Below are 27,018 nucleotides of genomic sequence, written 5' to 3'. Positions count from 1 at the left end.
ATGCTGTCTACCAAAACTGTTTTAGTTGGACCAATGTTTTTGTCAATTTCATGCTTTCTCTAAGGACCATGGTCCATTCTTGGTCCAATATCCATTACCCCACAGAGGACAAATAGGTGTTCTGTGCTTCTGGGTTGGAAAGCATATTGGACATACAGTCAGCCCTGCTTATCTGCAAGTTCCGCATGTGCCAACCACAAATTGAGAAAACCCATAAGAGCTCTTCGAGCACTCGTTGTTCGAGCATTATTCGCCTCACATCTCATTCGTTCGCTATTTTGGTCCTGTGAAACAAAATGTCTCCTAAAAAGTAATTAAGTGGTCAAAGCAATTCCTCAAAGGCCAGGAGGGAGGCTAAAGTGCTATCACTCGCCGATATAAGATCTTTTGAAAAGTGGCATGTCGCGTTCCAAAGTGGGGCGTGAGGTCGGAGATGAATCGGGCATTCACACAATAAAGCAGAAAGAAGACAGTGTTCGCTGCTTGTGTTGTGAGCGAGAGGAACATGTACAGTTTTTTTTCTAGTTAATATTCCATGAACATTACAGTATAACAACTATTTACATAGCATTTACATTGTATTAGGTATTATAAGTAATCTAGAGATGATATGAAGTATACAGGAGGATGTGTGTTGGTTATATGCAAATACTACGCCATTTAATATAAGAGACTTGAGCATCCTCGTTTTTTTTTGGAATCCACAGGTGGTCTAATCCCCCTCGGATAAAGAGGGCCAATTGTATAACCCATAATTAATTATTTAAATGAACAAGAAGGCTTAATCATGCTATATATATTTTTTATATATTATTGAAATATTAAATAGACAACATACATAATTACGTAACTGAACATTAAGGAGATACATGTAATGGTGATTTTGCATAAAGGGTAGGTGAAAACCATAATTAAAATGTCTGTTCGATCATTGTGACAACAAGGTTTGAATAAGGAAGAGAAAGGATATCATTGACATAAAATGCAGAGGATAATGAGAATTCAACTGGGAGATGGGTATAAAAGGAGGGAAGACTTAAACATGTTCGTATTTGTTACACCAGGTTGAATAATTCCTTGTTCAGAATTATTATGCATGATGCGGGCATTTGTTGAGCGGGTACAGTACTTGACAATGTTGCATATATTGTTTGAATGAAGTTCCTATGAGGTGCAAAGGAAACATTAATTGCTGAATTGCCGGGAGAGATACAGTTTAACATGAAAAGTTTGTTAAGATATCATTGCCATTGTAATATATTTAAGCATTTGACTGCCTGAAAAGCAGGAGATTTGCTAAAATTTTCTGAGATTTTTTGGGGGGTGGGAATTTAGTGGGTATACTTCCCGTCTCTGCACCGAACTCCAACTCAGTAGGTGGCGATAATGCACCTTATGTTGTTCTCCCAAAAGCTATTAAACTTTACAAATAGTCGAACTAGTGCCACGCACTCGTCGCTCTGTACGCATGTCTATTGCTTCGTCTCTGAGCGGTTAGGCCTTAGTATACTGTGTCTGCGGCGGCAGTTTTCCTCTTTAGGTTTATTGTGTAGAAGATATGGCTGGTTGGGCAGGATTTTCTGACGAGGAGGTGACGCGAATAAAGCAGTTGAAAGGTAAAAATGTGCACTTTAAAGTGTGAGTTTGCTGATTTGTTAAAGAACACTCCTGAAGTCGCTATCAGTTCTGAACGTTTTGCCCATGAACTTTTCCTATTACTGCATCTTCTTGGGCCTGTGTACCTATACTGCTTGGAGGGCGAATTCTAAAGAGGCAATACGTTTTAACTATCTTGTCTTTTATTTAGTAAAAATAAATGATACCCATAAGTAATAATAGGTGCTGAAGTTCTGATGGTCCGGCTCAGCGATTTGTGCCATGAGTGGAAGGCCTAATTGTCTGATATTAGAAAGGATAATTACACTTGTTCAGGATAATCTATACTATAACAGTGAGCTAGTGTAATGGAGGAGAAGGTCTCTGAATAGTGTAAGCACACCTTGCAACACATTTAAAGGCAGTCAAGTATTTGCAAATCTATAGCTTGATTATTAAACTCGATTATAATTAGAAGTTGTTTCCAATGGTACCCTTTTCTATATACTCTAGAATTCTGATTATTTTGTCTGGTCAGATTCGCACGTTTTGTTTAAAGCGCAATTGGAAACGCTTACGGAACAGTATTACAGTTGGTTGCAACTCTTGTTTGCAAATAAGCGTGTGGGCTTTCATCCGTTGTACTTTTACTCCAAAGTATTCCTACTGTAGCATCTGGAAACTAGGCTTGGAGTTGCTTTGGAAATGTGGGTATTTTACACGGTAAAGAACAGTCCAACTCAAGAACACAGCCTTCAGACCATGATGATGTGCTGAACTGATTAAACTAGTATTTAAACACCTACTACTTTCTGCCTTTATAGTGTCCTTATTTCTCCATTTGCTGCATGTCCACGTGCATATTTAATAATCGTTAAACCCCTCTTTCATATTGCCTTCCACTACCGTCCATACAGTACAGCCACCACTCTAGGGGAAAACACTTGCTCCGCACACTTGCCCCTCCCACATTAAGTATGTGCCCTCCAGTATTAGACACTAACCCTGGGAGAAAGATGCAGGTTGTGTGTTCTATGTATCATAAACTTGAACTTCTGTCGGGTCACCCTTAAGTCCCAATAGTCCCATAATCCATGCAGCATGGAGTAAACCTCTTCTGCACCCTTTCCAAAGCCTCAACTTTGGGCAAGCAGAAATTAATGTTGAACTCTAGATGCGACCTAAACAAAGTTTTATGAAGCTGCAACGTGATATCCTGACCTCCTGTCTCATGAAGGCAAGCTTGCCCTGCATCACTTTTATCATCCTATCAATTTGTGCAGCCTCTTTCAGGGGGCCATGGAGATGAATCCCTAGATCTATCTTTACATTTAACAGAATTCAAACTTCTGCCTTTAACTGTTCCTTTATATTTGATCTCTCAAAGTGTATAACCTCAACAAACTCAATCTGTCAGTTATTTGCCAATTTATATCCCACTGCACCCTTTGGCAACCTTCTATCTGGCCACCGATCCTTGTATCATCTGTGAACTTACTAAACCACCTATCCACATTTTCATCTGTTAATTATATGCATCGCAAATATATGACCCTGTAAGAATCTCTGCAAAGCTCCACAGGTCATAGATTTCCAGCCAGAACAAGTCTCCTCGACCACCGCAATGTCACTGTGGATCCCCTGCATCTTAATCTTCTAGATGAGCCTACTGTGAGGGACCTTAACAAACACACAACTAAAATCCACAGATAACTTCTACAGTTCAACCTTCCTCAGTCATCTTTTTAAAAAAATCTCTCAGGAAGGCAAGATTTGTCCCACACAAAGCCATGCTGGCTATTTCTAATTATGCCATGATTTTTCAAATGCTCATAAATCCTATCCTTAAAATTCCTCTCCACTCACTTCCACTGACATGAAACACGCTACGCTATGGTTTCCAGTATTTTCCCAAATTTCCCCTCTGTGCAACATTAATTACCTGTCAATCCTTTGGGATCTTTACTGTGAGTGGGGAGGATGAAAATATCCATGTGAAGGTCCTAACAATATTGTCTCTTGCCTCTAAATATCGTGGCACATTATCAGCCCCTGGGGACCTATCCACTTTATCGTTCTTAAGGAGACCCAAGACTACCACTTTCTTTATCTAAAAATGCCCTAGAATATCAGTACACTCCACACTAATCTCATTACCCTCTACATCCTTGCCTTGGTAGATACCTGTACCTATGAAAAGCACTCATTAAGGAGCTCACCCATCAAGAACATACTCCCTTATCCTTGAGTGGCACAACACTCTCCCTTCTTATCCTCTTGCTCTTGATGTGTACATTGAAAACCTTGGGATTCTCTTTAATGCTGCTTGCTAAAGGACTTCACATGGCCCATTTTGGCTTTCTTAGTTCCCTTCTTTGCAATTCTCAAGGGTTCTGCTCAATTTTACCTTTCTGAACCTTGTATTTGCTTTTTTTCTTCTTGACTAAATTATACAACTCTCTCATAATCCAAAGTTCTATTACCTCCCAACTTTATCTGTCCATCCTTACTGAAACATACCTGACCTATACTCCGTGCAACTAGTTTTTATAAATACTCTCCACTGTGTGGTGTAGACTTGCCCAAGATCATTTGTTCCCCATTAATTCACCTGGTTCCTGTGTATTGCACTCATCAGTTGCTGCCCCAAGTTAATACTCTCCTGCAAGATCCAAACTTATCCTTGTAGCTTTCTTAAACCTTGAGGAGTTATACTCACTGTTTCTTAAATGAGCAAGCTGCTCAACTGAGAGTCGACTGCAGTTTGGCAATATTATATTGTAATATTATATTGTAATATTCAGATGCATTTTTTTCATATTGATATGGCAAAGGGGTCATTTATCAAATTTTCCTTCTCTTGCCCTCTCCAATTTAATCTTTCAAGAATCAGATGTCTTTACACTTAATCCTTGAACCATCAACTTCTCTATCTACCCTCTCTACCAAGGAGAAGAAAACGGCTTCTCCAGTCTAACCTTACGACTGCATCTCTTGTCATTAGCACCATACCAGATAATTCCAGTGAAATTTTGAAAATCAAAAAGTGTATCCTTCCTAAAATTGCATCCCATGGTAAAACACACTTGGTAATTCAAGGTATGTAGTCATGAGCTGACATATCTTAAGTATCTCCTTTTCCAACCAATACAAACTATCAATTTATTTTAGTAATGCTGAAGGAGCTCAGTGGGCCAGGCAGTATCTAGGGAAAAGAGTAAACTTTCCGCTGAGACCCTTCATCAGGGCTGGAAAAAAGAGATGAGGTCATGAGTAAGAAGGTGGGAGGAGAGGAGAAAGATGTACGAGGCAGTAGGTGATAGGTGAGACCGGGAGAGGGGGAGGGTAAAGTAAAGAGCTGGGAAGTCAATTTGTGAAAGAGATGGAGATGGGGGAATCTGATACCAGAGGACAGAAAACCATGGAAGAAAGGGAAAGGGGAGGAGCACCAGAGGGAGATGATGGGCAGGTAAGGAGATAAAGTGAAAGATGGGAATGGTGAAGAAGAGGAAGGGGGGCATTACCGGAAGTTTGAGAAATCAGTGTTCGTGCCATCAGGTTGGAGGCTACCCAGATGAATACAAGGTGTTGCCCCTCTGACGTGAGTGTGGCCTCATTGTGACAGTGGAGGAGACCATGGACTGGCAAATCAGAATGGGAAACAATGAAAATGGGTGGCTACTGGGAGATTGTACTTTTTCTGGCGGGTGGAGCGTAGGTGCTTGACAAAGCGGCCTCCCATCTATATCATGTTTGGGGCCCTGAATGATAGTGAGGGAGGAGGTATAGGGCAGGTATGACACCTGTTCTGTATGCAAGGATAAGTAACAGGAGGGAGATCAGCGGGGAGGGATGGATGGGCAAGGGAGTCGTGCAGGGAGCGATCTCTGTGGAAAGCAGAAATTGGGGGTAAGGGGAGGATGTGCTTCACGGTGGATCCCTTCCTGGAATTTATTTTCCATGAAACAAAACCTATGAAACTATATTGTGATGGTTGAGGGAGGAGTATGTTGGGAATGACACTCCTTGCTCCTGAAGTGTTGTGAATATATGTTATTTGATGTCTTATTAAACTTGCAGATTTTGAAGCTTGGCTTTAAGACAGCAAATAGATAAATCTATTGCAACTGAAGATTCCAAAGTACTGTCATGTTCCACTTATGCAGTCCAAAGAGAATAATTTTGTTTGTGTAACTGCTTTGTCCGTTGTTTAGCCCAGATTGCCACTGGAGTTGTCTCTAATATGGAAGTGCCATCTGTTTAAAGTTCAAAATGTATTATCAGAGTATGTGTATGCTACCCTGAAATACATTTTCTTGCAAACATTCAGTCAAACAAAGAAATGTAGTAGAATCAATGAAAAAAAGTTTAATTTTGCGTATAACAAAGTCCAAAAAACACCAAGCCAGAGAGCACAGGATAGTTGCATCCCAAAAATGATTAAATGTTCTAAAGGGAGGATGAGGCAACTGTGACTGACAGGGGAAGTCAAAGACAAGGTAAAAGGATAAGAGAGGGCCTACAATATAGCAAAAATTTATGGGAAGTTGGAGGATTGGTAAGCTTTAAAAAAAAAACAACAGAAGTAAGCCATAAGGAGAGAAAAGATGGGATCAGAAGGTAAGCTAGGCAATAATATGAAAGAGGATACCAAAAAGTTTTCAGATATGCAAAGAATAAAAGAGAAGCGCGATTACATATCGGCCCACTGAAAAGTGATGCTGGGGAGGTGGTAATGGGGTACAAAGAAATAACGGAAGAAAATGAGTATTTTCCATCAGTCTTTACTGTGGAAGACACTAGCAGCATGTCAGAAATATGAGTGTCAAGGGGCAGAAGAGAGTGTATTTGCTATTACTAAGGAGAGATTCAACTGAAAGGGCTGAAGATAGGTGTCACCTGGACCAGATGGACTACACTCCAAGGTTCTGAAAGAAGTGGCTGAAGAGATTGCAGACACATTAGTAGTGATCTTTCAAGAATCACTAGATTCTGGAATGGTTCTGGAGAAAGGAAAATTGCAAATGTCACTCCACTCCTTAAGAAGGGAGGGGGCAGAAGAAAGAAAATTATAGGCCATTTAGCTTGATTTCAATGGTTGGGAAGAGATGTTGGAGTCCATTATTGAAGTATTTGGAGGCGCATGATAAAGTCGGCTGTAGTCAGCATGGTTTCCGGAAGAGGAAATCTTACCTGGCAAATCTGTTGCAATTCTTTGAGAAAATAACAGGCAGGATAGACAAAGGAGAATCAGTGGATGTTGTTTACTTCCATTTTCAGAAGGTCTTTAACAGAATGCGCACATGAACAAGAGCCCACAGTGCTAGTCCATTTACAGGAAAGGTACAAGCATGGTAGAAGATTGTCTGAGTGGCAGGAGGCAAAGAGTGGGGATAAACAGAGCCTTTTCTGGTTGGCTGCTGGTGACTTATGGCATTCTTCAGGGATCAGTGTTGGGACTGCTTCTTTTCACATTATGTCAGTGATTTTGGATGATAGAATTGATGGCTTTGTGGCCAAGTTTGCAGACTACATGAAGATACATGGAGGGGCAGGTACTGTTGAGAAAGCAGAGAGTCTGAAGAAGGACTTGGACAGAATAAGAGAATGAACGACGAAAAGGCAGGTGGAATATAGTGTGGGGAAGAGTGTAGTCATGCACTTTGGAAGAAGGAATAGATTATGGGGGAAAAATTCAAAAATCAGAGGTGCAAAGATATTTGGAGTCCTTGTGCAGAGTTTTCTAAAGATTAGTTTAGAGGTTGGTAAGGAAAGCAAATGTCATGTTGGCATTCATTTTGGGAGGGCTAGAATATAAGAGTAAGAATGGAACACTGAGGCTTTATAAGGCATTAGTCAGACCCGGAGTATTGTGAGTAGTTTTGTGCCCCTTATCTAACAAAAGATCCAATGGCATTTGAGAGGTCCAGAGGAGTTGCGGGGGACTGATTCCAAAATGAAAGGATATGAGGCGGGTTTGATTGCTCTGGATCTGTTCTTGCTGGAATGAGGTGGGGGGGGGGGGGCAGATCTCATTGAAACCTATTGATTTTTAAAAGGCCATGATAAAGTGGCTGTGGAGAGGATGTTTCTTTAGTTGGTGACTTGAGGACCAGAGAGCACAGCCTCAGAATAGAGGGATGTCTATTTCTGAGAGTTGAGGAGGAATCTCTTTAGATAAAGGGTAATGAATCTGTGGAGTTCATTGCCCCAGACAGCTGTGGAGGCCAAGTTACTGAGCATATTTAAAACAGAGGTTGATAAGTTCTTAATTAGTCAGGGTGTTAAAGGTTATCGGAGGAGGCAGATGAATGGGGTTGAGAGGGATAAAAAGTCAGCCATGATGGAATGGTGGTAGAATCACGATGGGATGAATTGCCTTGTATTGCTCCTATGTCTTCTGGTCGAATCAGTTTTGAGTGCCGTTGGCTGAGGAAGAATAGTGAACCAGAACAGTAACCTTATTTTGGAGTTTTCTTTAACTTAAGTAGGCAATTATACTTTCATTTTAATGACAATATGGACATTTTTTCTTCCTTTTTCCAATATTTTCTTGAATTTGATATACACAAATACAGAGTTCATAAGGATACTTATAAATCAAAATGAGTTAGCACAAAATGCACTATATATAAATCACAATGATACAATCACAGTATCCCATATTGATGATCTATCAAATAAGATAAATTGAATGATGAAATGTACTAGTATTGTTAATTATATTATTTAAAAAATCTATGCCCCCTACCAAGACAAAGCTGGTTGGAGAAAGAAAAACAAGAGAAAAAGAAAAGAGCACTTTACCATATTGTGTTTTATAATAATAGCCCAGATCTATATTATAATAACAATTCAAAGATTTTTAAAATAGTTCAGAAAGGGTCTCCATAATGTTTGAAAATCTTGGTTAGTATCAGAAATCAATCAACAAATCTCTAGATTTAAACATGACATAACATCACATAACCATTGTGTGGGACGGGGGCAATCTCCTTCCATTGAAGCAAGACTTCCCTCCAAGCCATAAGAAAAATAAAAGCCAGTACACGCAAATGAGAAGGCTGCAAAATTATAGTTCTTTCCTCAAAAAGTACCAAATAGGGCAGTTAAAGGATTGGGCTTAAAGTTAACTTTAAAAAGTACAGAAAAGGTTTGAACTACATCTTTCCAATATTTTTCAAGGCTTGAACATGACCAAAACATATGAATTGCCATTTTTTGAATATACTACTGGAAAGATACATTCATTCATAATCTTGTAGTTTTGAAGTGAATCATTCTTTTAATTTAAGTGAATAGTTTTGAATCATTCTTCTAATTTATTTATAGAATTTTAATGAAATGAAAGATGTTGCCTGATATAACTGTCTTTCATGTGTGGTGCTGTGTGTACTGAAGAAGAGTGGCTATTTCAGGAATAATAAACCACCCTATTGGTGGATTTATTTTAGAGCTGTTAATTTGAATCTCATTTTCCTGGAATATATGCAGTGCTTTAGGGAGTCAGCATGATTCAGAATTGCAGGGAATTACTTCAATACTCAATACATCATAGTTAACACTGATTTGTAGTTGCAGCATACCAGTGAAAAACAGTAACAACTAGAAACTTGGTTAGCTTCAACTGAAGAAAATCTCTGCAAAATTTATGTTCTTTCGGCTGGTCAAGTCCATGTGAGAGAACTTCATTGGTTTCTAAAATGTTGTCTTGTTCCAGAGTGGTAACACATTTATGCTTTTGTGAGGATTAATGGTGGTGGTGTTGGGGGTGTAGGGTTGCTGGTAAGGAAATAGGTAACAGTCTCTGTCTCCCACTTTGCTAGCAGAGTCACAGTTTAAGGTCTTAGTGATATTAAGGCTCCACTATATAATGTATAGTGGAAAGCTGGTGAAGCAAAATCAAGGAAGTTCAGTATCAGCCACTGTTTGTCTTGATACAAGCAGATTTTCAATGATGACAGATTAAACATTAACATTATTCATTTAAGCTTAAAGTTCAGAATAAATTTCATTATCAAAGTACATGTATGTCACCATATATAACCTTGAGGCCCATTTCCCTGTGGTCCTGCTCAGCAAATCTATAGAAAAGTAACTGACAGGATCGATGGAAGATCAACCAGAGTGCTGAAGACAACAAACTGTGCTAATGCAAATATAAATAAATAGCAATAAATAACAGGAACATGAGATAAAAAGTTCCTAAAGTGGATTATTATATAAGTATATTTTCAAAGGAGCCACCGGGTTTGTGTATATTTCAAAACTGCTTCAATCACAAAATAGGAATACAGGTAGTCCCTGAGTTACGAATGTCCGAATTATGAACAACTCGTACTTATGAACCGAGGAAGGAGAACACCGTCCGCCATTTTGTCAGATCCCGACGCCGTCTGCCATTTTAAGTTGTTGCCATTGACACTGTGTTGAGTGTTTAACTTTGTATTTGGCATAAAATTTTCTTAGTAAGGTTCACCCTGATCCTACCCCCCATTCCGGTCGGCCGGTGACACAGTGAGATCAGTGCTGGGCTCGAGAACGGAGGTTCCTGAGTTCGATTTAGTGACAGATCGCTCCTGTACCGGGTTGATGTTGATCCAGTGACTCCCATACCATCCGTGCCGGGTTGATGCCGAGCTCACAACTCGACCTTGTAAAAAAAACACTGCCACCTCCTGTTTAAATTCCCACGTGGAATATTGTGGAGGATCAAATACCCAAACCCAGCATAGCCCCCACTTGTCCCATTCAGCCTGTCTCAGTGCAGTGGTTGTTAGGACCCAGTGGACCTCGGGAGCCGGTGCAGGTCAGGACCTAACGCCGGCAGTGTTTCTGTTCCATTGACGGGTAGTGATCACAATTGAAAATAAAGTGGAACTAATAAAGCATTTGGAAAGAAGTGAAACACCATCGGTCATTAGGAAAGCATTAGGCTACAGTCGGTCAACGATTGGAACAATTTTAAAGGATAACGGATAAAGTGAGAATTATGGAGCATGTGAAAAGCCCTGCCCCGATAAAAGCTACAATTATTACTAAGCAACACAGTGGTTTAATTATTGGAATACATACATTTCTTAAGTGTTTTTTAATGCATACATAGAAAGGCAAAATATATACTATATACAAAGACAAACATTTGACTAACTGACGCTAAATAATACCAGATGTACTTGTTCCGACTTACATACAAATCCGACTTAAATACAGACTCAGGAACGAAACTCGTACGTAACCTGGGGACTGCCTGTAAAATATCCATTCATTTTACAAGATACTAAGTTGTGCGTGTACTTCGTTGAAAGTGACTAGGAAACAAAAGGTTACTGCTCCTGAATCAGGTTTATTATCACTGATACATGTGGTAAGAAGTGTTATTTTATGGTAGCTATGCATTGCAAGACATGAAAATCACTATTAGTTACAAAAACTAATGTAAGAACAAACTTCGTAAGAAATCATGAATATTTAATACAGCTACAATTAGTCTTTTAACTGGACTGAATAATGTAAATAAAAATTCTGAAATGGCACAATAAATTATTTCATTTTGCAGCTTTTCAGAACAAAAGTCAGCTTTGTTTTTTCTTGGAAAAGCTTTGGGTCCTTGGCAAGTGGAAAGAGAAGAAATAAAAGAACAGGTGTTACACCTTTGGTTGTATGGGAAAATGCCACTTGACAGGCCGGTGACAGAAGAGCAAACTAAGGAATCACAAAAGGAGCAATTCTTTTGAAATGCTGTTTCTATTGGTAGAATCTTGTTAGAGCTGGCATAATTTGCAAAGAGTGCCGGTGTTATAGCTAAACAGGAGCAGTTTGATATGTTGATAACCTTGCATTTTTCTTTAATTCTGATTTTCAGCATCTGTATTTCTGTATCTAAAATTCATATTGCCATTGTAAAATAGTTATAAAATGCCTTTTCTTACTAATGGCAGACTACATATGAGGTCATGCTCACATCATTGGGTCAAATTTATTTTTAAGTTCTTGGTTTAGTCTGGTTGCAATTTGAAACTGATTACTTAATTCCAAGTGGCTCTCAGAATCTGGAAATTGTGAAAAGAGGTGTTAAATTTTACCTAAATTACTTTTTGGGGAATATTTCCCTTTGTTGAATTCGATACGAGGCAGTGCTCCTTAGCCCACTTTTCTCCTGACATTTGTTCATATAACGTAAAGATTAATTTCAATTCTTTTTCTGACTGTTTTGTTGACAGAACTCTTTCCAGCTCCTTTCTTCGGTTTTTCTTCCACAAATTTGTGGCTTTCAAAATACAATAGTGAGGTTGCCTTTTGTGCTTTAATGTTTTTTTTAATCTTTGGTATTTCAGATTGACTTCTTGACTTGGAAGGTAATTCCCTGGGCAAATTATTTAGAGTAAAAGTAAATGCATTTGGCAGTGCACTTTTGCTAAATTTTGGCCAGTCTGGAGTTCTCAAATATTAAGAATATTTTGCTTTTTTTTTCTTGGTGAATTTTGATAACTTGCCAATAAGAAATGAAAATTCTAATTTCTAATATCAGAAGGAAGTCATCCTCAATCCCGTGGGAAAGCTTAAGGAAGGAAAGCTCCAGTGTAGCTCAAGAGATGAAGTTGAGGGAAATGAATAAGTATGCAAGGTTTTGACAAATAATTACCAACAGGAGTAACAGGAGTAGAGATGAGATTAAGGATGTGCAATTATACATTTAAGTACAAAACCAGTCCATTGGGCAGTCCCATTCATCAGATGACCTAAAGGCAGATGACCATTTTTTTTGCATATCATCCTTGGTGGATTTGTGCACATTTCTTCCATCCACTGCCCTGCTTGCAATCATTTCAATGGTGGTTTTCAAACCCACAGTATTTTACAAATGTTGCTGCTGATATACTGATGGCAAACAAAGCTGAATAAATTGAGGTTTATCTGACAATGGGAGAGATCAATCAATGGTCTACTCTGAGTATGTTTTCTGTTAAGGTATACAAAATTTAAACTACTAATCCATTGAACAGTGAAGTGAAACACAACTGTATAATGGAATTACTGAAATAAGGTTTAGACTATAAGACATCAAGCAGAATCAGACCATTCAGCTCATCATGTCTGGTCTACTATTCAATCATGTCTGATTTATTTTTCATCTCAACCCCATTTTCCTGCCTCTATCAACCTCCACTTTAAGTATACCCAATGGCTTGGCTTCAAAGGCCATCTGACAATGAATTGCACAAATTGACCAACTACTGGCTGAAAGAATTCCTCATAATCTCTGTTCTAGAGGAACATCCTTCTATTCTGATATTGTGCCTTCTGGTTCTAGACCAGGGGTGGGCAAACTTTTTGACTTGAGGGCCACAAAGGGTTCTAAAATATGACAGGGGGGCCGGACCAGGAGCAGGTGGACGGAGTGTTTTGGTAATACACCTCATAAGAGAAAATAAAATATCATGGGATATGTAGAAAACATGTGCTTTGATTTCAATTGAAAATGAACAAATGCATTACAACAAAATATCTGTCTTTGAAGACCCATGGTATTTAGCTATTTATTGAAATGACTTTTAAAACACTGAAAATTAAATGAATAAAATACAGCTTTTTTTAATAGTAACAGTTATTATTTTAAAGCACTGAAAATTCTGTTATCCTTCAAGACATTATCATCATCACTCTCCTCCTGACTGTCTTTATTTCAAAAATGGTAGGAGATGCAGGTCTACTTGTCCTGCTTCTTCTTATTCAATTGTCCCCTGTGCCAAAACTCAACAACGACCAGCACAAGGACAGAACAGTGACAGCGCGCCAGTATGCAGAGCACGTTATTTGATCTGGAGCGCATTTTTTATTTTGAGAACGTACGTGCACCTGCGCACTACTCATGTCCATCACTTAACAGAAATGACATGTAACATGTAAGGCTTATTGAAAAAAATATTTTCAAATGCATTTTTTACATAACACAACGAAGAAACTTATTTTTAATTTCAGTGGGAACAGTGTTGTTGGTCTCCCTTTTTAGCCAGCGCATCAAAGTCTGGATTTAGTTTTGTTGTGGCGATTCTCAGGATGGATCTGAGGTGTTGGTCAGTTAACTTGGATCTGTGGCTGGCTTTGTTGATGTTCATGACGCTGAACGCCTGTTCACACAAATAGGTCGAGCCGAACAAAGAGTAAAGCACAAATGTGGAGTAATACGCTGCACCTCAACAAAGGTCAATGTATATAGAGTGCGTCATATATTGGGAAAACGCCAGAATTGCGGGCAAAAAACGTTAACAACGTTTATTAATATAATTTCATCAAGTTCTGCGGGCCGGATTAAAAAGCTTAACGGGCCGCATATGGCCCCCGGGCCGTAGTTTGCCCATGCCTGTTCTAGACTTTCCTCCTACTGGAAACATCCTCTCCACATCCACTCTATCAAGACCTTTCAATATTCGATAGGTTTCAATGAGGTTTCTTCTCTCCCTCCCCACCCCCACCAATTCTTCTAAATTCCAGTATGTAAAGCTTCAGAGCCATCAAACCCTCTTCATATGTTAACCCTTTCATTCCTGGGATCATTCTTGTAAACCACCTCTGGACCTCTCCAATGCCAGCTCATCATTTCTCAGATGTGCGGCCCACAATTGCTCAGAATACTCCAAATGTGGTCTGATCGATGCCTTATAAAGCCTCAGCATTACATCCTTGCTTTTATATTCTACTCCTTTCAAGATGAATGTTAACATTGCATTTGCCTTCCTTATCACCTACACAACCTGCCAGTTAACATTTGGGGAATCCTGCACTTGGACTCCCATTTGCCACTCCTTTGCCCATTCTCATAATCGGTTCCAAGTCCTGCTGCAGACTCCCTGCTTCTCAACCTTACACGGCCCTCCACCTATCTTTGTATCAGCCACAAGCCTGGCCACAAACCATCAGCTGCATCATCCAATGTATAACATGGCCAGTAGCAGACGCAGCACAGACTCCTCCAGAGCACCTTTCGTCACTGGCAGCCAACCAGAAAGGGCTCCTTTTATTCCCACTCTGTGTCTCCTGACAGTCGGCCAATATTCAGTTCATGCTAGTATCTTTTCTGTAACACCGTGGGCTCTGACCTTATTGAGCAGCCTCATGTGCAGCATCTTGTGAAAGGCTTTCTGAAAATCAAAGTAAACGTCATTCACTGACTCCTTTTGTATCCAGCCCGTTATTTCCTCAGAATTCCAACAGATTTGTCAGGCAAGATTGCCCCTCAAGGAAACCAGGCTGACTTTGTCCTATTTAATCGTGTACTTCCAGTTAGCCCTAAACCTTATCCTTAATAACAGATCCCATCTTCCCAGCCACTGAGTCAGCCTAACTGGCCTATTAATTTCCTTTCTTCTGGTTCCTTCCCTTAGTAAAGAGTGGAGTGACATTTGCAATTTTCCAGTCCTCCGGAACCATTCCAGATTCTAGTGATTGTTGAAAGATCACTATTAATGCCTTCACAATTTCTTCAGCTGTCTGCTTCAGAAACCCCGGGTGTAGTCTATCCTGTCCAAGTGACTTATTTACCTTGAGACTTTTCAACTGTCCTTCTCCTTAGTAATAGCAACTACACTCACTTTTCTCCCCTCACACTCTTGAATTTCTGGCGTACTTAATGAAGACTGACACAAGATACTTAGTTTATCCGCCATTTCTTTGTCCCCAGTTATTTTCCAGTAGTCTTCTCACCATACTTGCCTCTATTTTACTTTGGAAATATCTGAAAAATCTTCTGGTTTCCTGCAACAGACGAAGGGGAGACAAACAGTTCATTGTTTCAATGTTACAATCTGCAGCATCGCTTATTTGAATTCCCCTGACTTGAGGACCCTCAGACTCGCTCACTATCGAGAGAGAGAGAGGGATCGAGTACAGAGACCTTCTTTTGACAGCAGCGTACATCCCCTGCCTGCTCTCTCGATGTTTAAATCTCCCACGACGCTTCAGTCAGCAACATTGGCGAGGAATCATCATCTACAGGACCGCATCCTGAAGGGACACAGCCTCCAGGCTGCAGTCGGAGATACTGAATCACCAGGCTGCTTGGCAAGTTGCGAGAACGAGAACTCACAGTCTGGGAAGAACGTAGTTTGACCCGAAACTGTAGATCATGGACACCAACAGGATTCCAGCCATCTTGAAAAGGGAAAGAGACATGAGAAGAGAAGAAATTAAACTATTTCACGGACAAAATGGAAAAAGTTCCCCTGGTCCACAGAAGCCTCTGGCACTGTCTTTAGCTCCTCTCACTTGAGCACCTGCTCTTGATTCTTAAAAGCTTCCCACTAATTGTTGCTTTATGTATGCCCTCTCTTTTACTTCCTATCTTTGCTATCTTTGGCAAAGATAGTCAAAAATGCTATCTTTGACTTCCTTTGACAGCCATGGTTGCCCCATCCTCTCTTTAGAGTGCTGCTTCTTTGGGATAAATTGATCTTCTCTTCCAACTTACTTACAGAAACTCTGCCCATTGTTGTCCTACCATCATTCCTGCTAGTGTCCTCTTGCTATCATCTTTGCCCAGCTCCTCTCTTGTGTCTCTGTTGTTTCCTTATGACTGTAATACTGATACATACTATTTTTGCCCCCCCCCCACTACCCCCTCCCCCACTGTAAGGTGATTTCTACTCATATTATGATCACTGACTCTTAAGGATTCTTTTATCTTAGGCTCCCTAATCAAATCTGGTCCATTACACAACATCCAATCTACAATTGCCGTTTCCCTAGTGTTCCTAAAAAGCTATTTCATATGCATTCCACAAATTTCTTCTCTTGTGATGCAGCACCAACCTGATTTTCCCAATCAACCTGCATATTGAAATCCCCCATGGCTATTGTAATATTGTCTTTTTTACATGCCTTTTCTATCTCATGGTATAATTCATACCCCACAACCTGGCTATGGTTCGGAGGATTGTATGTAATTCCCAACAGGGCCTTTTTACCCCTTCTGTCTCTTGATTCTATCCACAAGGAATCTACATCTTCTGGTTCCATGTCACTTCTTTATAAGGATTTGATTTCAGAATCAGAATCAGACTTTAATCGCCAAGTACCTGTGCACATACAAGGAATTTACTTCCGGCAGATGTTGTCTCTCTGCTCATAACAATAATAATGATAAATATAAATGAAAATATAGGTTATACATACAGGTAGTGCAATCCAAGTAATAGTTAGCCGACAGTTAATTGGCAGTTACTTGTTCAGCAAAGTGACCGCAGTAGAGAAAAAACTTCTCCAGTGCCTATTAGTCTTAGGCTGGTGGGATCTGAAGCGCCTACCAGACGGAAGCAGTTCAAACAGTCCGTGCGCAGGATGGAAGGAGTCCTTTATGATGTTCCCCACCCTCTTCTTCAATCTGGAAGAGCACAGGTCATTTATTACAGGTCATTCATTTATTTTACTAACAAAGTCACCCCATCCCCTCTGCCCACCTGCCTGTCCTTTTGATATCATGTGTGTTCTTGAATGTTAAATCCCACCTGTGATCTTTCAATCAATCATGACTCTGATGCCCATAATATCATAACTGCACTACAAGATCATCTACTTTGTCTTGTAAACTGCATGCATTCAAGTATAAGACCTTCAGTCCTGTATTCACCACCTTTCTTTTCAATTTTATTTCCATGTTGCTTGAAGTTAAAATTCTTACCCTTTCCTAATCTTTTTGTCTTTTTTTATTCTGGTGACTTCAGTAACCTCTCCTGCACTCTCCTTCCCTTTTACTTTATCCATACTTTCCCGAGCCATTGAACCCACACTACTATTTAAAGCTCTATCCATAGCCCTAATTGTGATTACCTGGTTCCAGCATGGTTTAGGAGGATACGTCCCATTGGAACAGCTCCTTCCCCAATACTAAGACAAAGGTCCCACAAATTTAAAACCAGTTCTTCCACACCAGTCTTTCAGCCACACATTTATCACTCTGAAATTATTAACCCTGTGCCGATTTGCACATGGCCCAAGTATGACTTGAAAAGTAGGTTCTTAATTCTTTCTGGGATCTTGGACAGTTAATCCCTTATTTTCTAATCTATTTCACCCAAAGAATATATCTGTCTGCAAATGTTCCCACTTAATAACAACACATTTCTACTTCCATTTTTATTTTAGTAAACTTGTAAAGTTCTATGACAAATTATTGTGTAAACATTAATTATACCTATTTCCTCTGACAGTGATGGTCCTTTAATGGATTTTTGCATCTCAGCTCTGGAGCTAGAGAAAGTTTTGTTTTAGTGAACTTTACCTTGAGATTTAGGAGATAACGATTAGTTTTATGTGTTACATATTGCATCAAAACATACATTGAAATATGTTGTTTGCATCAATTGAAATTGGTGGGGATTGTGTGTGGCAGCCTGCATGTGGCGCCTGTTTCTGGTGCCAACATAGCTTGTCCTCAACTCACCAAGCTTAACTGTGCATCTTTGGTATGTGGGAGGAAACCGGAGCACCTGTATGAAACCCAGGTGGTCACAGGGAGAACGTACAATCTCTTACAGTGGGATCCCCTATCTCACAGCTGGAGCCTCTGTTTCCCAAATAGCTGTAATTATAAAATAAAGTTACAAAATAAGGGTAAAACAGCTGGTCTTTAGGTAACAAATGAGGCATTAAGGTAAAATGAGTGGCCCTTGAGCTTCTTTGCCTGAATTTCTGTATCATGAAGTACAAAAGTGTTCATCTAATCCTGGCCCTGATGTTGAGAATTGCCCATCAAGCCTTAATATGTATTTTTTTTTAAAGTCTATGTTTTCTGCTTTTGCTTGCCCCAGGAATGTAAACAAATAAATTAACAAACAATATCAAACTTTATTAAATTTGTTTTGACTTACTGTGTTCCCTTTTTTTAAAAAAAAAGTAACCACGGAATCTGGTGATGTTTGCTGTAATTATTCTCTGAGGACCTCAGGTCAAACTTGTAGATTTGAAAAGCACGTGCACAGAAGACTCCCCACAGCAATAACCAAATAACCATAAGTAACTTAAAATGTAACGGGTGCCAGTTAGGTTCACATCTGAACAAATCGTACGTATGCATGTACTTGAATAAGTAGCTTAATTCCTCCCTCAAGCAGGCTTCCGGAAGACTGAGCTATTTAATTGTAAAAAGATTGTGCTGGGATGTGACCTCTAAGTAAGGCTGACTTTGATTTATAAGTAATCATAGCAAAGGAGCCAATATCAAGTTAGACTTAAATAAAAATACTTCTAGTCACAAATATCTTAGCCTGTTTTACTTAAGTCAGATGTGTCCATAAATGAAGATGGAATGTTAAAACACCGTCAACAAACTTTATACTTGGATATGATTTTATAGAGATCCTTCTCAATAAAAAGGATCAGTATGGGCAAAAATACAGCTGTGCACTGAAACATCCTGGTACTGGAAGACTGGAATAAAAAGGAAGTTGACTATTGCATGTAAGTTGTGACTTGAGTGGATAAGCAAATGTCTCAAAGATATTTGAATGTAGCTGTTTGGTTATTTAAATTACCTAACAAAATAATTTCTGTTAAAATTATTGCAGAACAAAGGGAACATTGTTCAATCTCTGGTAATGATGACTAAATGCTCTTCCCGATTAAAGGATATGAACACTGAAAAATATTGAACTTGCAATGTTTATCATTTTTTTGAGCTTTTAGTAAAGTTACTAAACCTGAGTTAGGTATTGCAGTTTGATTTGGTGGCCAAGCTAATTACCAGGGGAGCAGAAGAACTGCATTGCATGTTGGAAATGGTGTTTCAAGCTGAATTTTCTGTCTGCTTAAATTAATTGTTGTTTGAAAACAAATAGAGCAGACAGTTGTTTTAAATTGCCAGTGATCCAATGATTTATCCATTCAGGTAAATTGTGAAACTTGCATCTTTAGATTTTCTTTTGAAATGATTGGTACAATAATTTTACACCATATCAATCAGTGATTTGAACAATTTGCAAAGTACTGTTATTGAATAAGCATCTTCATTAATTTTAATTGTTGCTATTTTAGCAAGTATTTTCAGTGTTTCAAATAATGGAACAATTATTTATCGAGCAAGAGTTTGCTTTGCTTTCTCTATAATCATTACTGTTTGGAAATAATCACTTAGGTAGAGATCTTGTGCATAGATATAAAATAGCCTTATTCTCTTTGTGTATTACTACATTTGAATTGGATTCTGATTTGAAGGACTTAAGATTAGCTTAGATTTTGAAAACTTATGCTCGCCTGTGTGAAATTTTATGCTTGGAACTTAAATGGTCTGTGTTGAAGAACAATATCATTTTCTCGAATCAAGTTAATAGAATTACTATTATTCACATTAAATAAAAAAGGAAATCGAATATCTTACAAACTTCATTGAGTAAGATAATTTTGCACTTCCCCACATTTTAGTTAGTCTAAGCTATATTTGCTGTGTGTCCATCTGCAATGACATCTTTGTCCTATTATCGATGGGCAGTTGTGTTTCAACCACCAGATGTCAGCAGTTGGCTTAGTTGAGATAATATAAATGATATCCTGGAGAATGGAGAAGTCTAGATGCACTCTTAGTATTCGATTGAATATATACATTTGTGGGAATTGATAACTAAAGTATAGTAACTGCCGTATCTACATTCAGTGTTTGTTGGTTCAAAAGATGTCTGATCTTCAGGCCTTTCCTGCATTTTGTAAGGAAAAGAGCAAGTACCAAATTTCAAACCATTCCTATCCACCATTTGGTAAGCGATTCAGCACAATTATTCCAGGGTAGCCTCATAACCATTATTTGCCAACTGTCTATGTCAAACAGGAAAAAATGCCACTGGAAGGGCAAACTTTGTGTAGATACTATATTGTCTTGCTTCTCTACATCCTTGCAGGCAGAATTGACAGTCTGGTAGCAATATGTCAGTGACTAACTTGGTTTTTGTTCCTATCCAAGTCCCACTATGTCGGTGGAAGTATGGACTTACATATTAAGTACATGCTGTTTGATGTGGTAGACTAGCATTCATTTCAGAAATGGCAACTTCATTTTTGTTACTGCCTTCAGATAAAAATATATACCAGCCATAACTAGTCAGGCAAATGAAAACAATTACAGTTCCAAACACACAATTATAAGATAATTGAAATTGAGGAGGAATCCTCAACACTCAATTACACCGTGAAAGCAAAGCACCTGACTCTAGCATTTAGGGTAGACATGTACTGAGTTCATCTTTTCAGACAGATGTTCAACCCAGTTGTGCAATGTAAATCGAATACTGTAGATCCCTTTAGTACCTGTTAATAGATTTTTTATATTTTCATTATTTAGATTTCCTAATCAAAAGTTTCCTGATTAACCTTATCAAGTTTATATTCACTACAATCTCTTTAATATAAGTTCACCATATACTGTATTTCCATAAATCCTGCTCTCTCTTTTGTGCTCATTATAATAAATTCCCGCATTTCCCCCCCCCCCCCCCCGCCTCCACTGTCTCCTGCCATCCCAGGGGCAACTTGAAGAAGCCAGTTTGCTGAATAACTAGTGCATTTTTGGAATGTGGGTAAAAACCAACCCCAGAGGAAACTCACTTAGTTTCAGGGAGGACGGAGAAACTCTTCACAGCAGCAGTGATTAGAAACCAGGGCACCTGAGCTTAGATATTTGCACCACCTGCAGCGTCACTATTCCATCCAGTCAATGCATAATGCAACTAGCTGTACCTGTTGTTGTACATGATGCACCTGAACAGTAAAGTAACAATAGGTAATACAGATACAGTATTAGAAAACAGAGATACAAGGGGAATCAGAATGTGTCGTGATTGTGAACTTAGCAGTTCTAGTTGTAGAATACACTTTCTGGTGCTACTTGGACACGTCTTCAGTGATGAACCAGGGGTCGTAGGATGTTTCGGGTCTTTAATCATCAGACACAATATATATTTAAAAAGTGAAGAAGTGTTCAGAAGATCAATTTCCATTTAGGAATCGTTTGGCAGAGGGGAAGAAGCTGTTCCTGAATCGCTGAGTGTGTGCCTTCAGGCTTTGATACCTCCTATTTGGCAGTAACAATGAAAAGAGGGCATGCCCTGGGAGATGGGGGTCATTAATAATGGACGTTGCCTTTCGGAGGCACCACTCCCTGAGGATGTCTTGGGTACAGAGGCTAGTACACAAGATGGAGCTGATTATCCTTACTTACTTTCTGTAGCTGCTTTCGGTCCTGTGCAGTAGAATACCCCTCCCCCCCCCCCCCCCCCCCACCCAAGACAGTGATACGGCTTGTCAGAATGCTCTGCACAGTACATCTGTAGAAGTTTTCGAGTGTTTCAGTTGACAAACCAAATCTGTTCAAACTCATAATGAGCTATAGCTGCTGTCTTTCCTCCTTTTTAGCTGTATTGATATGTTGGGCCTATGATAGATCCTCAGAGATATTGACACCCATGAACTTGAAATTTCTCACTCTCTCCACTTCTGATCCCTCAGTGAGGATAGGTTTGTGTTCCCTTGTTTTACCCTTTCTGAAGTCCACAATCACTTTTTCATCTTAAGAATATTTGAGTGGCTCATATGAGAAGATGCAAAAAGTCTTTGTAAAGACATAGTATTTTGTCTCCCACGTGCCAGAATTTGACTATTGCAATAGGTTCTGGAAGGTGAACAGACAAAGCTCAAGATCTGCATTGGTAATAATCTCTTGTTCATATGAAGGAACTTTAGGAAGTTAGGAATGTGATTGAGCAAGGCTACAATGGTGATAATCTCCATATTGCTCTCTATATACGCAACTGGAACGGTAGAAATAGGGTACCTCAGCCTTGTACAGCACTGTGCAAAAATTGTACATGTGTAGCCAGTTTATAAACCTGGAGGGAGCAACAGATGTTGGGAAAGGAGGCAGAAAAGGAGTGCCGGAGTGGGAGGTAATGCAGATACAGACACACCAGCCCTGAGATACCAGGCGAAGTAATTTGAATCCAAACAAATGATTTTATTTGATTACAGAATGCCTCCCTGGTGCTTCCCACTTCCCTTTTCCCACCCGTAATTCCTCTCCCCTGCCCCCTTCCCACTCAGTCCAAAATAGAGACCAATATCAGAATCATCTCGTGCATTTGTCATGACATTTTTTGCAGCAGCAGCTGCGCAGTGTAATATATAAAATTACTACAGTATTGTGCAAAAGTGTTAGGCACCCTAGCCTAAGACTTTCGCACAGTAAGGTGTGCAGCTGAAAGTATGGTACAGACAGTGGGGCTTTAGAGCTGAAGGTTATTGGAACCAGTTCTGGGTAGGGGAGAACGCGTACAGACCGGACATATTTCACTGTACAATGTCTCTGCGTGGGGCTTTGCAGGTGCTGTCGGATCAAGTATGGCAGAGTTTAGGTGCAACAATTGCATGAGTTGCATCGAAAGGGGACAAAAGGTCCAACTGGAATTGACAAAAAGGAATAGCACCAAAATAGACAACTGGAATTGGAGAATAAGGAAAACAAAGACTGAGTTTTTAAAAAAAAATGGGGGGGGGGGACCTGAAAATTAGTATGTCAGACAGGGACCACATGATAAAGTATAAGTTGTCAAAAGAATGTGAATCCAAAAGTGTTTTCATGGGCAGATACAACTAGTAAAAGTGTAGAGGAACGTACCCTGTTCAATTAGATGGATTATGAATAACTCCAGCAATCACACGCCGTCTGGTCAAACCTTAGTACCAACAAACTTTTCAAAATATCAGTCTGGCACAGAAACAACAGTCACCTGGAGGAAGATCGACTAAGACAAGCCAGTATGCATTTGTTGAAGATAAATAAAATAGTATTTTTGATATGGTAATGAATAGAATTGATGAGGGGAATACAGTCAATGGTTTACATGGACATCATGAAGAGTTTTGTTGATAAGATGCTTCATAACAGTCTTGAACAACAAAATAAAATAATCTGCCATAAAGGGGCATGGATACAAAGTTGGCTAAATACTAGACCAGAGAGTCATAATTGGTTGTTTTACAGATTGGAGGAAGGTAAATAATGGCTATTTAAGAACTCAGACAGGAGGCCTCAGTCATTTTCCTTCTGTGTCATTCCTCACTGCACATACGCAGCTTCTCCATGGAGTTAGGAGCACCAAGGTTCTGGGAGTTCACGTACAGATGATTTCACCTGGTCCCTCAATGTCACCTCTTTGGTCAAGAAGACATAGCAGCTTCTCCATTTCCAGAGGAGATTGAGGCGAGTGAAGTTCCTCCCCTCCCCTTTTTAACCAGGTTTTACAGGAGTGTCCTGCCCAACCATATCACCGCCTGGTATGAGAAGTGCAAGACATCTGACCATAAGCCCCTATGTAGAATAGTGAGGACTGCTGAGAGGATCATTGGAGTCTCTCTTCCACCCATCAGAGATATTTATCAGGTGCACTATGTATGCAGGACCAAGCATTGTCAATGATCCCTCCCATCTGTCAAACTGTCTGCAATGAGCCCCTACTATCAGCTAGGAGGCACTATAGCATTAGGACAAGAACTGCTGGGATGGTCACAAGATTACTGAAGTCCCTGTCACCACTCAGGTGTCGTGCATGAAGCACCAGTAGTGTTATACTGTTTACTTTTTAACTTGTGAAATAGATGCACCTTATTTTTTTGTTAATTTACTTCGTTATGTGTGTGAGTTATTTGTATTGTGTTGTGCATCTTGATCCGGAAGATGTTGTTTTGTTTGGCAGTGTACATGCGTACAGTTAAATGACAATAAACTGAACTTGAATTTGATTTGCCTCCAGATCGTCACTGATCTATGATCCTCAACTCCCCATACTATGCATCTGCTTCCCCTTCAAAATGTGCTTGCAGGACGACCTGGACAACATTGCTGTTGTCTCACCAAATAGATTCAATAGGTTTCAATCAATAAATTTAATATCCAAGAAATGTATGTTGTTCTTTCCCTCTTAGTACTTTGACAGTTTCCTCTTCTGAACCATCTTCACCATAGACCTTCAGTCCCTCTATATCTCTCCCATTCTAGAATGATATTTCACTGAATACAAGTCCAACCAGTACCCTTCCACCAGCAAACTCATTTACCAGGCTGAATGCGTTCTTTAACTCCGCTCATTCTCTCCAGATCAAAGATGTAGCCTCGTAAACTGGTATTGGCCCAGGCTATGCCTTTCCCTTATGGGATATGAGGACCAATCTTGATTTTACTTTAGTTCTTCAACTCCTTTTCCATTATAGAATTTCAAAAGTTTGTTACATTGCTGCCAGTTTCCACTCTCCTCTCACTTTTTGCAATGATCCTTCCCTTTGTGTATTTCTCTCTCCTCAGCGGAGTTCGTGGCAATTTCTATTACAAACCTCACAACGTATCTTGGTTATACTTCCTGAAAGAACTCTTACTACATTCTCCCATACTTCTGTTGTATATGCCTTCGTGATTAAAGTTCCCACACAGCAAATGGATTTAAATATTCATGAACTCTAGGTGTGAGAAGAGGGATGGAAAAGGTGTTGGCAGTGAATTTGCTGGAATGGTCAAGGCCCATCTATTTATCTTGATAACCGCACTTAGTCAAGATGAAATCCCTTTGTTTTATTTGAAGGAAGTGAGGGAATAAGTTGTAGCAGCTCTGGCCATAATCTTTGAATCATCTTCAGAATCAGGTAGGTATCTGAGGACTGAAAAATTACTAAAACTAAGTGACAGAGGGATAATAAGGAAAATGTGATCAAGTGCCAGGTGATTGAAGACCATGGAAAAGAAGTGGGTGCCGCAGCATGGATAGAAAATTAGCTAAATAGTGTAGGTATGATTTTAGCTTGCTTTGGAGGGAAGTATACTGTGGAATTTCCCAAGGTTGATACCCAGAACTGCTGCTTTTCTTGAATTTTGGAATGGACCATATAATTTCCAAAGTTGCAGATGAAACAAAACCAAGACATAGTGAAATGTGGGGACCAATACATTTGAAAGTATTGACAGACTGATGAAGTGGGTAACGAGATGATGTGAATCTCTTGCTGAGATGTATCAGTGCTAAATTTTAATATGGGGACTGAGAAGTGGAAATACGTACTTGACAGCAGAACATTAAAGTTTCAGAAGAACTGATATGGTGATATGTATATAGGTAATTTAAAGTGGCAGAGCTGATTAGAGGGGTAAAAAAAGCACAGTGGGTCCTAAGCTTTGCAACTAAAGGCGTGGATAGTATATAAAAACATTCCATTAACATTTTATAAACTAAACTGATTTGGCCACAACTGAAATATTGAAGCCTTTCTGGGTGCCACACTTTGTAGCTTTTGCATCTTTCCTGAGAGTGTGAAAAACATTTGAAGTGATAGCACAAAATGATGGAGGAACCCAGCAGGCCAGGCAGCATCTATGGAAAAGAATGTAGTCAACGTTTTGGGCCAAGATCCTTCCAGGCATATGTAACAATGATTTTTTTTTCACACAAGTAACTTAACTCCAGAGTGTACATCTAGAAGTAGTAATGGAGACAGATTCTGTTGTATCATTCCAAGAAAGCTGGATAAATAGCAGAAGGGAAGGAATTTCCTGGGCTGTACAGAAGGGTAAGGAAGTAGGACCAGCTGATTTGCTCCTGCAAAGAGCCACTGCAGGTACATAAGCAGATCTTAGATGCACATCTTTAAAAGTGGTGAAATTAATTTGAAATACATTTTATGGAAAATCTACAAAACCTGTAGTTATAAAATATCAGAGGCAAGGAATTTATCCTTTTAAATCACTAATCTAATCTGTGTGCTGGTGTGTTTCTTGGGCCAGAGAAGAATTGATGGGACAGTAGAGTTGTGAAGACTTTCAATGAAGTAGCTAAGGAGGAGAATCGTTAAAGTGGCATAAGCTCTGAAACCAGACGGTACAGACTTAAGATGTTTGCCAAAATTGGTAGGAAATATTCTTTGAGCGCAGAATATTGTAATCTGGAATGCAGAGCTCAAGACTGCTGGAAAGCAAATTAGGTAATTGTTTATAAAAAGAAATTGGATGTGTAAATGAAGGCAAGATAGTTGCGAGCCAGTTTTAAAAATTGGAAAGCACACCAGGTTGAGTGTTCATATCATAGAGCTTGGCACATGCACGATGGGCTAATCCTATGTTCTGTGAAGCCCATAAAAATTGTGGTGTTTAGACTATTTATATGTTCTTTATAAGTTTTGCACCCACTACTGCCCGATTGTGTTCCAATCCATAGTGTAGAGCAAGTACAAGCACATACTTTCTGAGACTGCATCCTCCATTCAGAATTCCCATGTGGGAGACAGTTCCAGACACCTCGTGGTGCAGAAAGTTCTTCATTGCTATTTGTCTATTGTGATCCTGTTCATGTTTAATCAAAAATTAATAAATGTGTATTTCTCTGGTTTTAGATTTTAATTGGTTAT

At 39.4% G+C, this 27,018-nt stretch overlaps 1 protein-coding gene across 1 annotated transcript in view; it reads left to right on the top strand.

Moving 5' to 3' along the window:
• Positions 1 to 1,446: 1,446 nt before the first annotated feature.
• gorab (golgin, rab6-interacting) overlaps positions 1,447 to 27,018 on the top strand; it is a 33,441-nt gene continuing 7,869 nt past the window's right edge. The window contains exon 1 of the mRNA XM_059984449.1: positions 1,447 to 1,616. Within this exon, the coding sequence (XP_059840432.1) occupies positions 1,559 to 1,616 (58 nt within the window). The 5' untranslated portion in view covers positions 1,447 to 1,558. The remainder of the gene's footprint in view (positions 1,617 to 27,018) is intronic.

Source organism: Hypanus sabinus, chromosome 11 (assembly GCF_030144855.1).
Source record: "Hypanus sabinus isolate sHypSab1 chromosome 11, sHypSab1.hap1, whole genome shotgun sequence".
NCBI lineage: Eukaryota > Metazoa > Chordata > Chondrichthyes > Myliobatiformes > Dasyatidae > Hypanus > Hypanus sabinus.
Note: the sequence above shows the minus strand (reverse complement) of the source record. Positions and strands in the feature narration are given on the sequence as shown.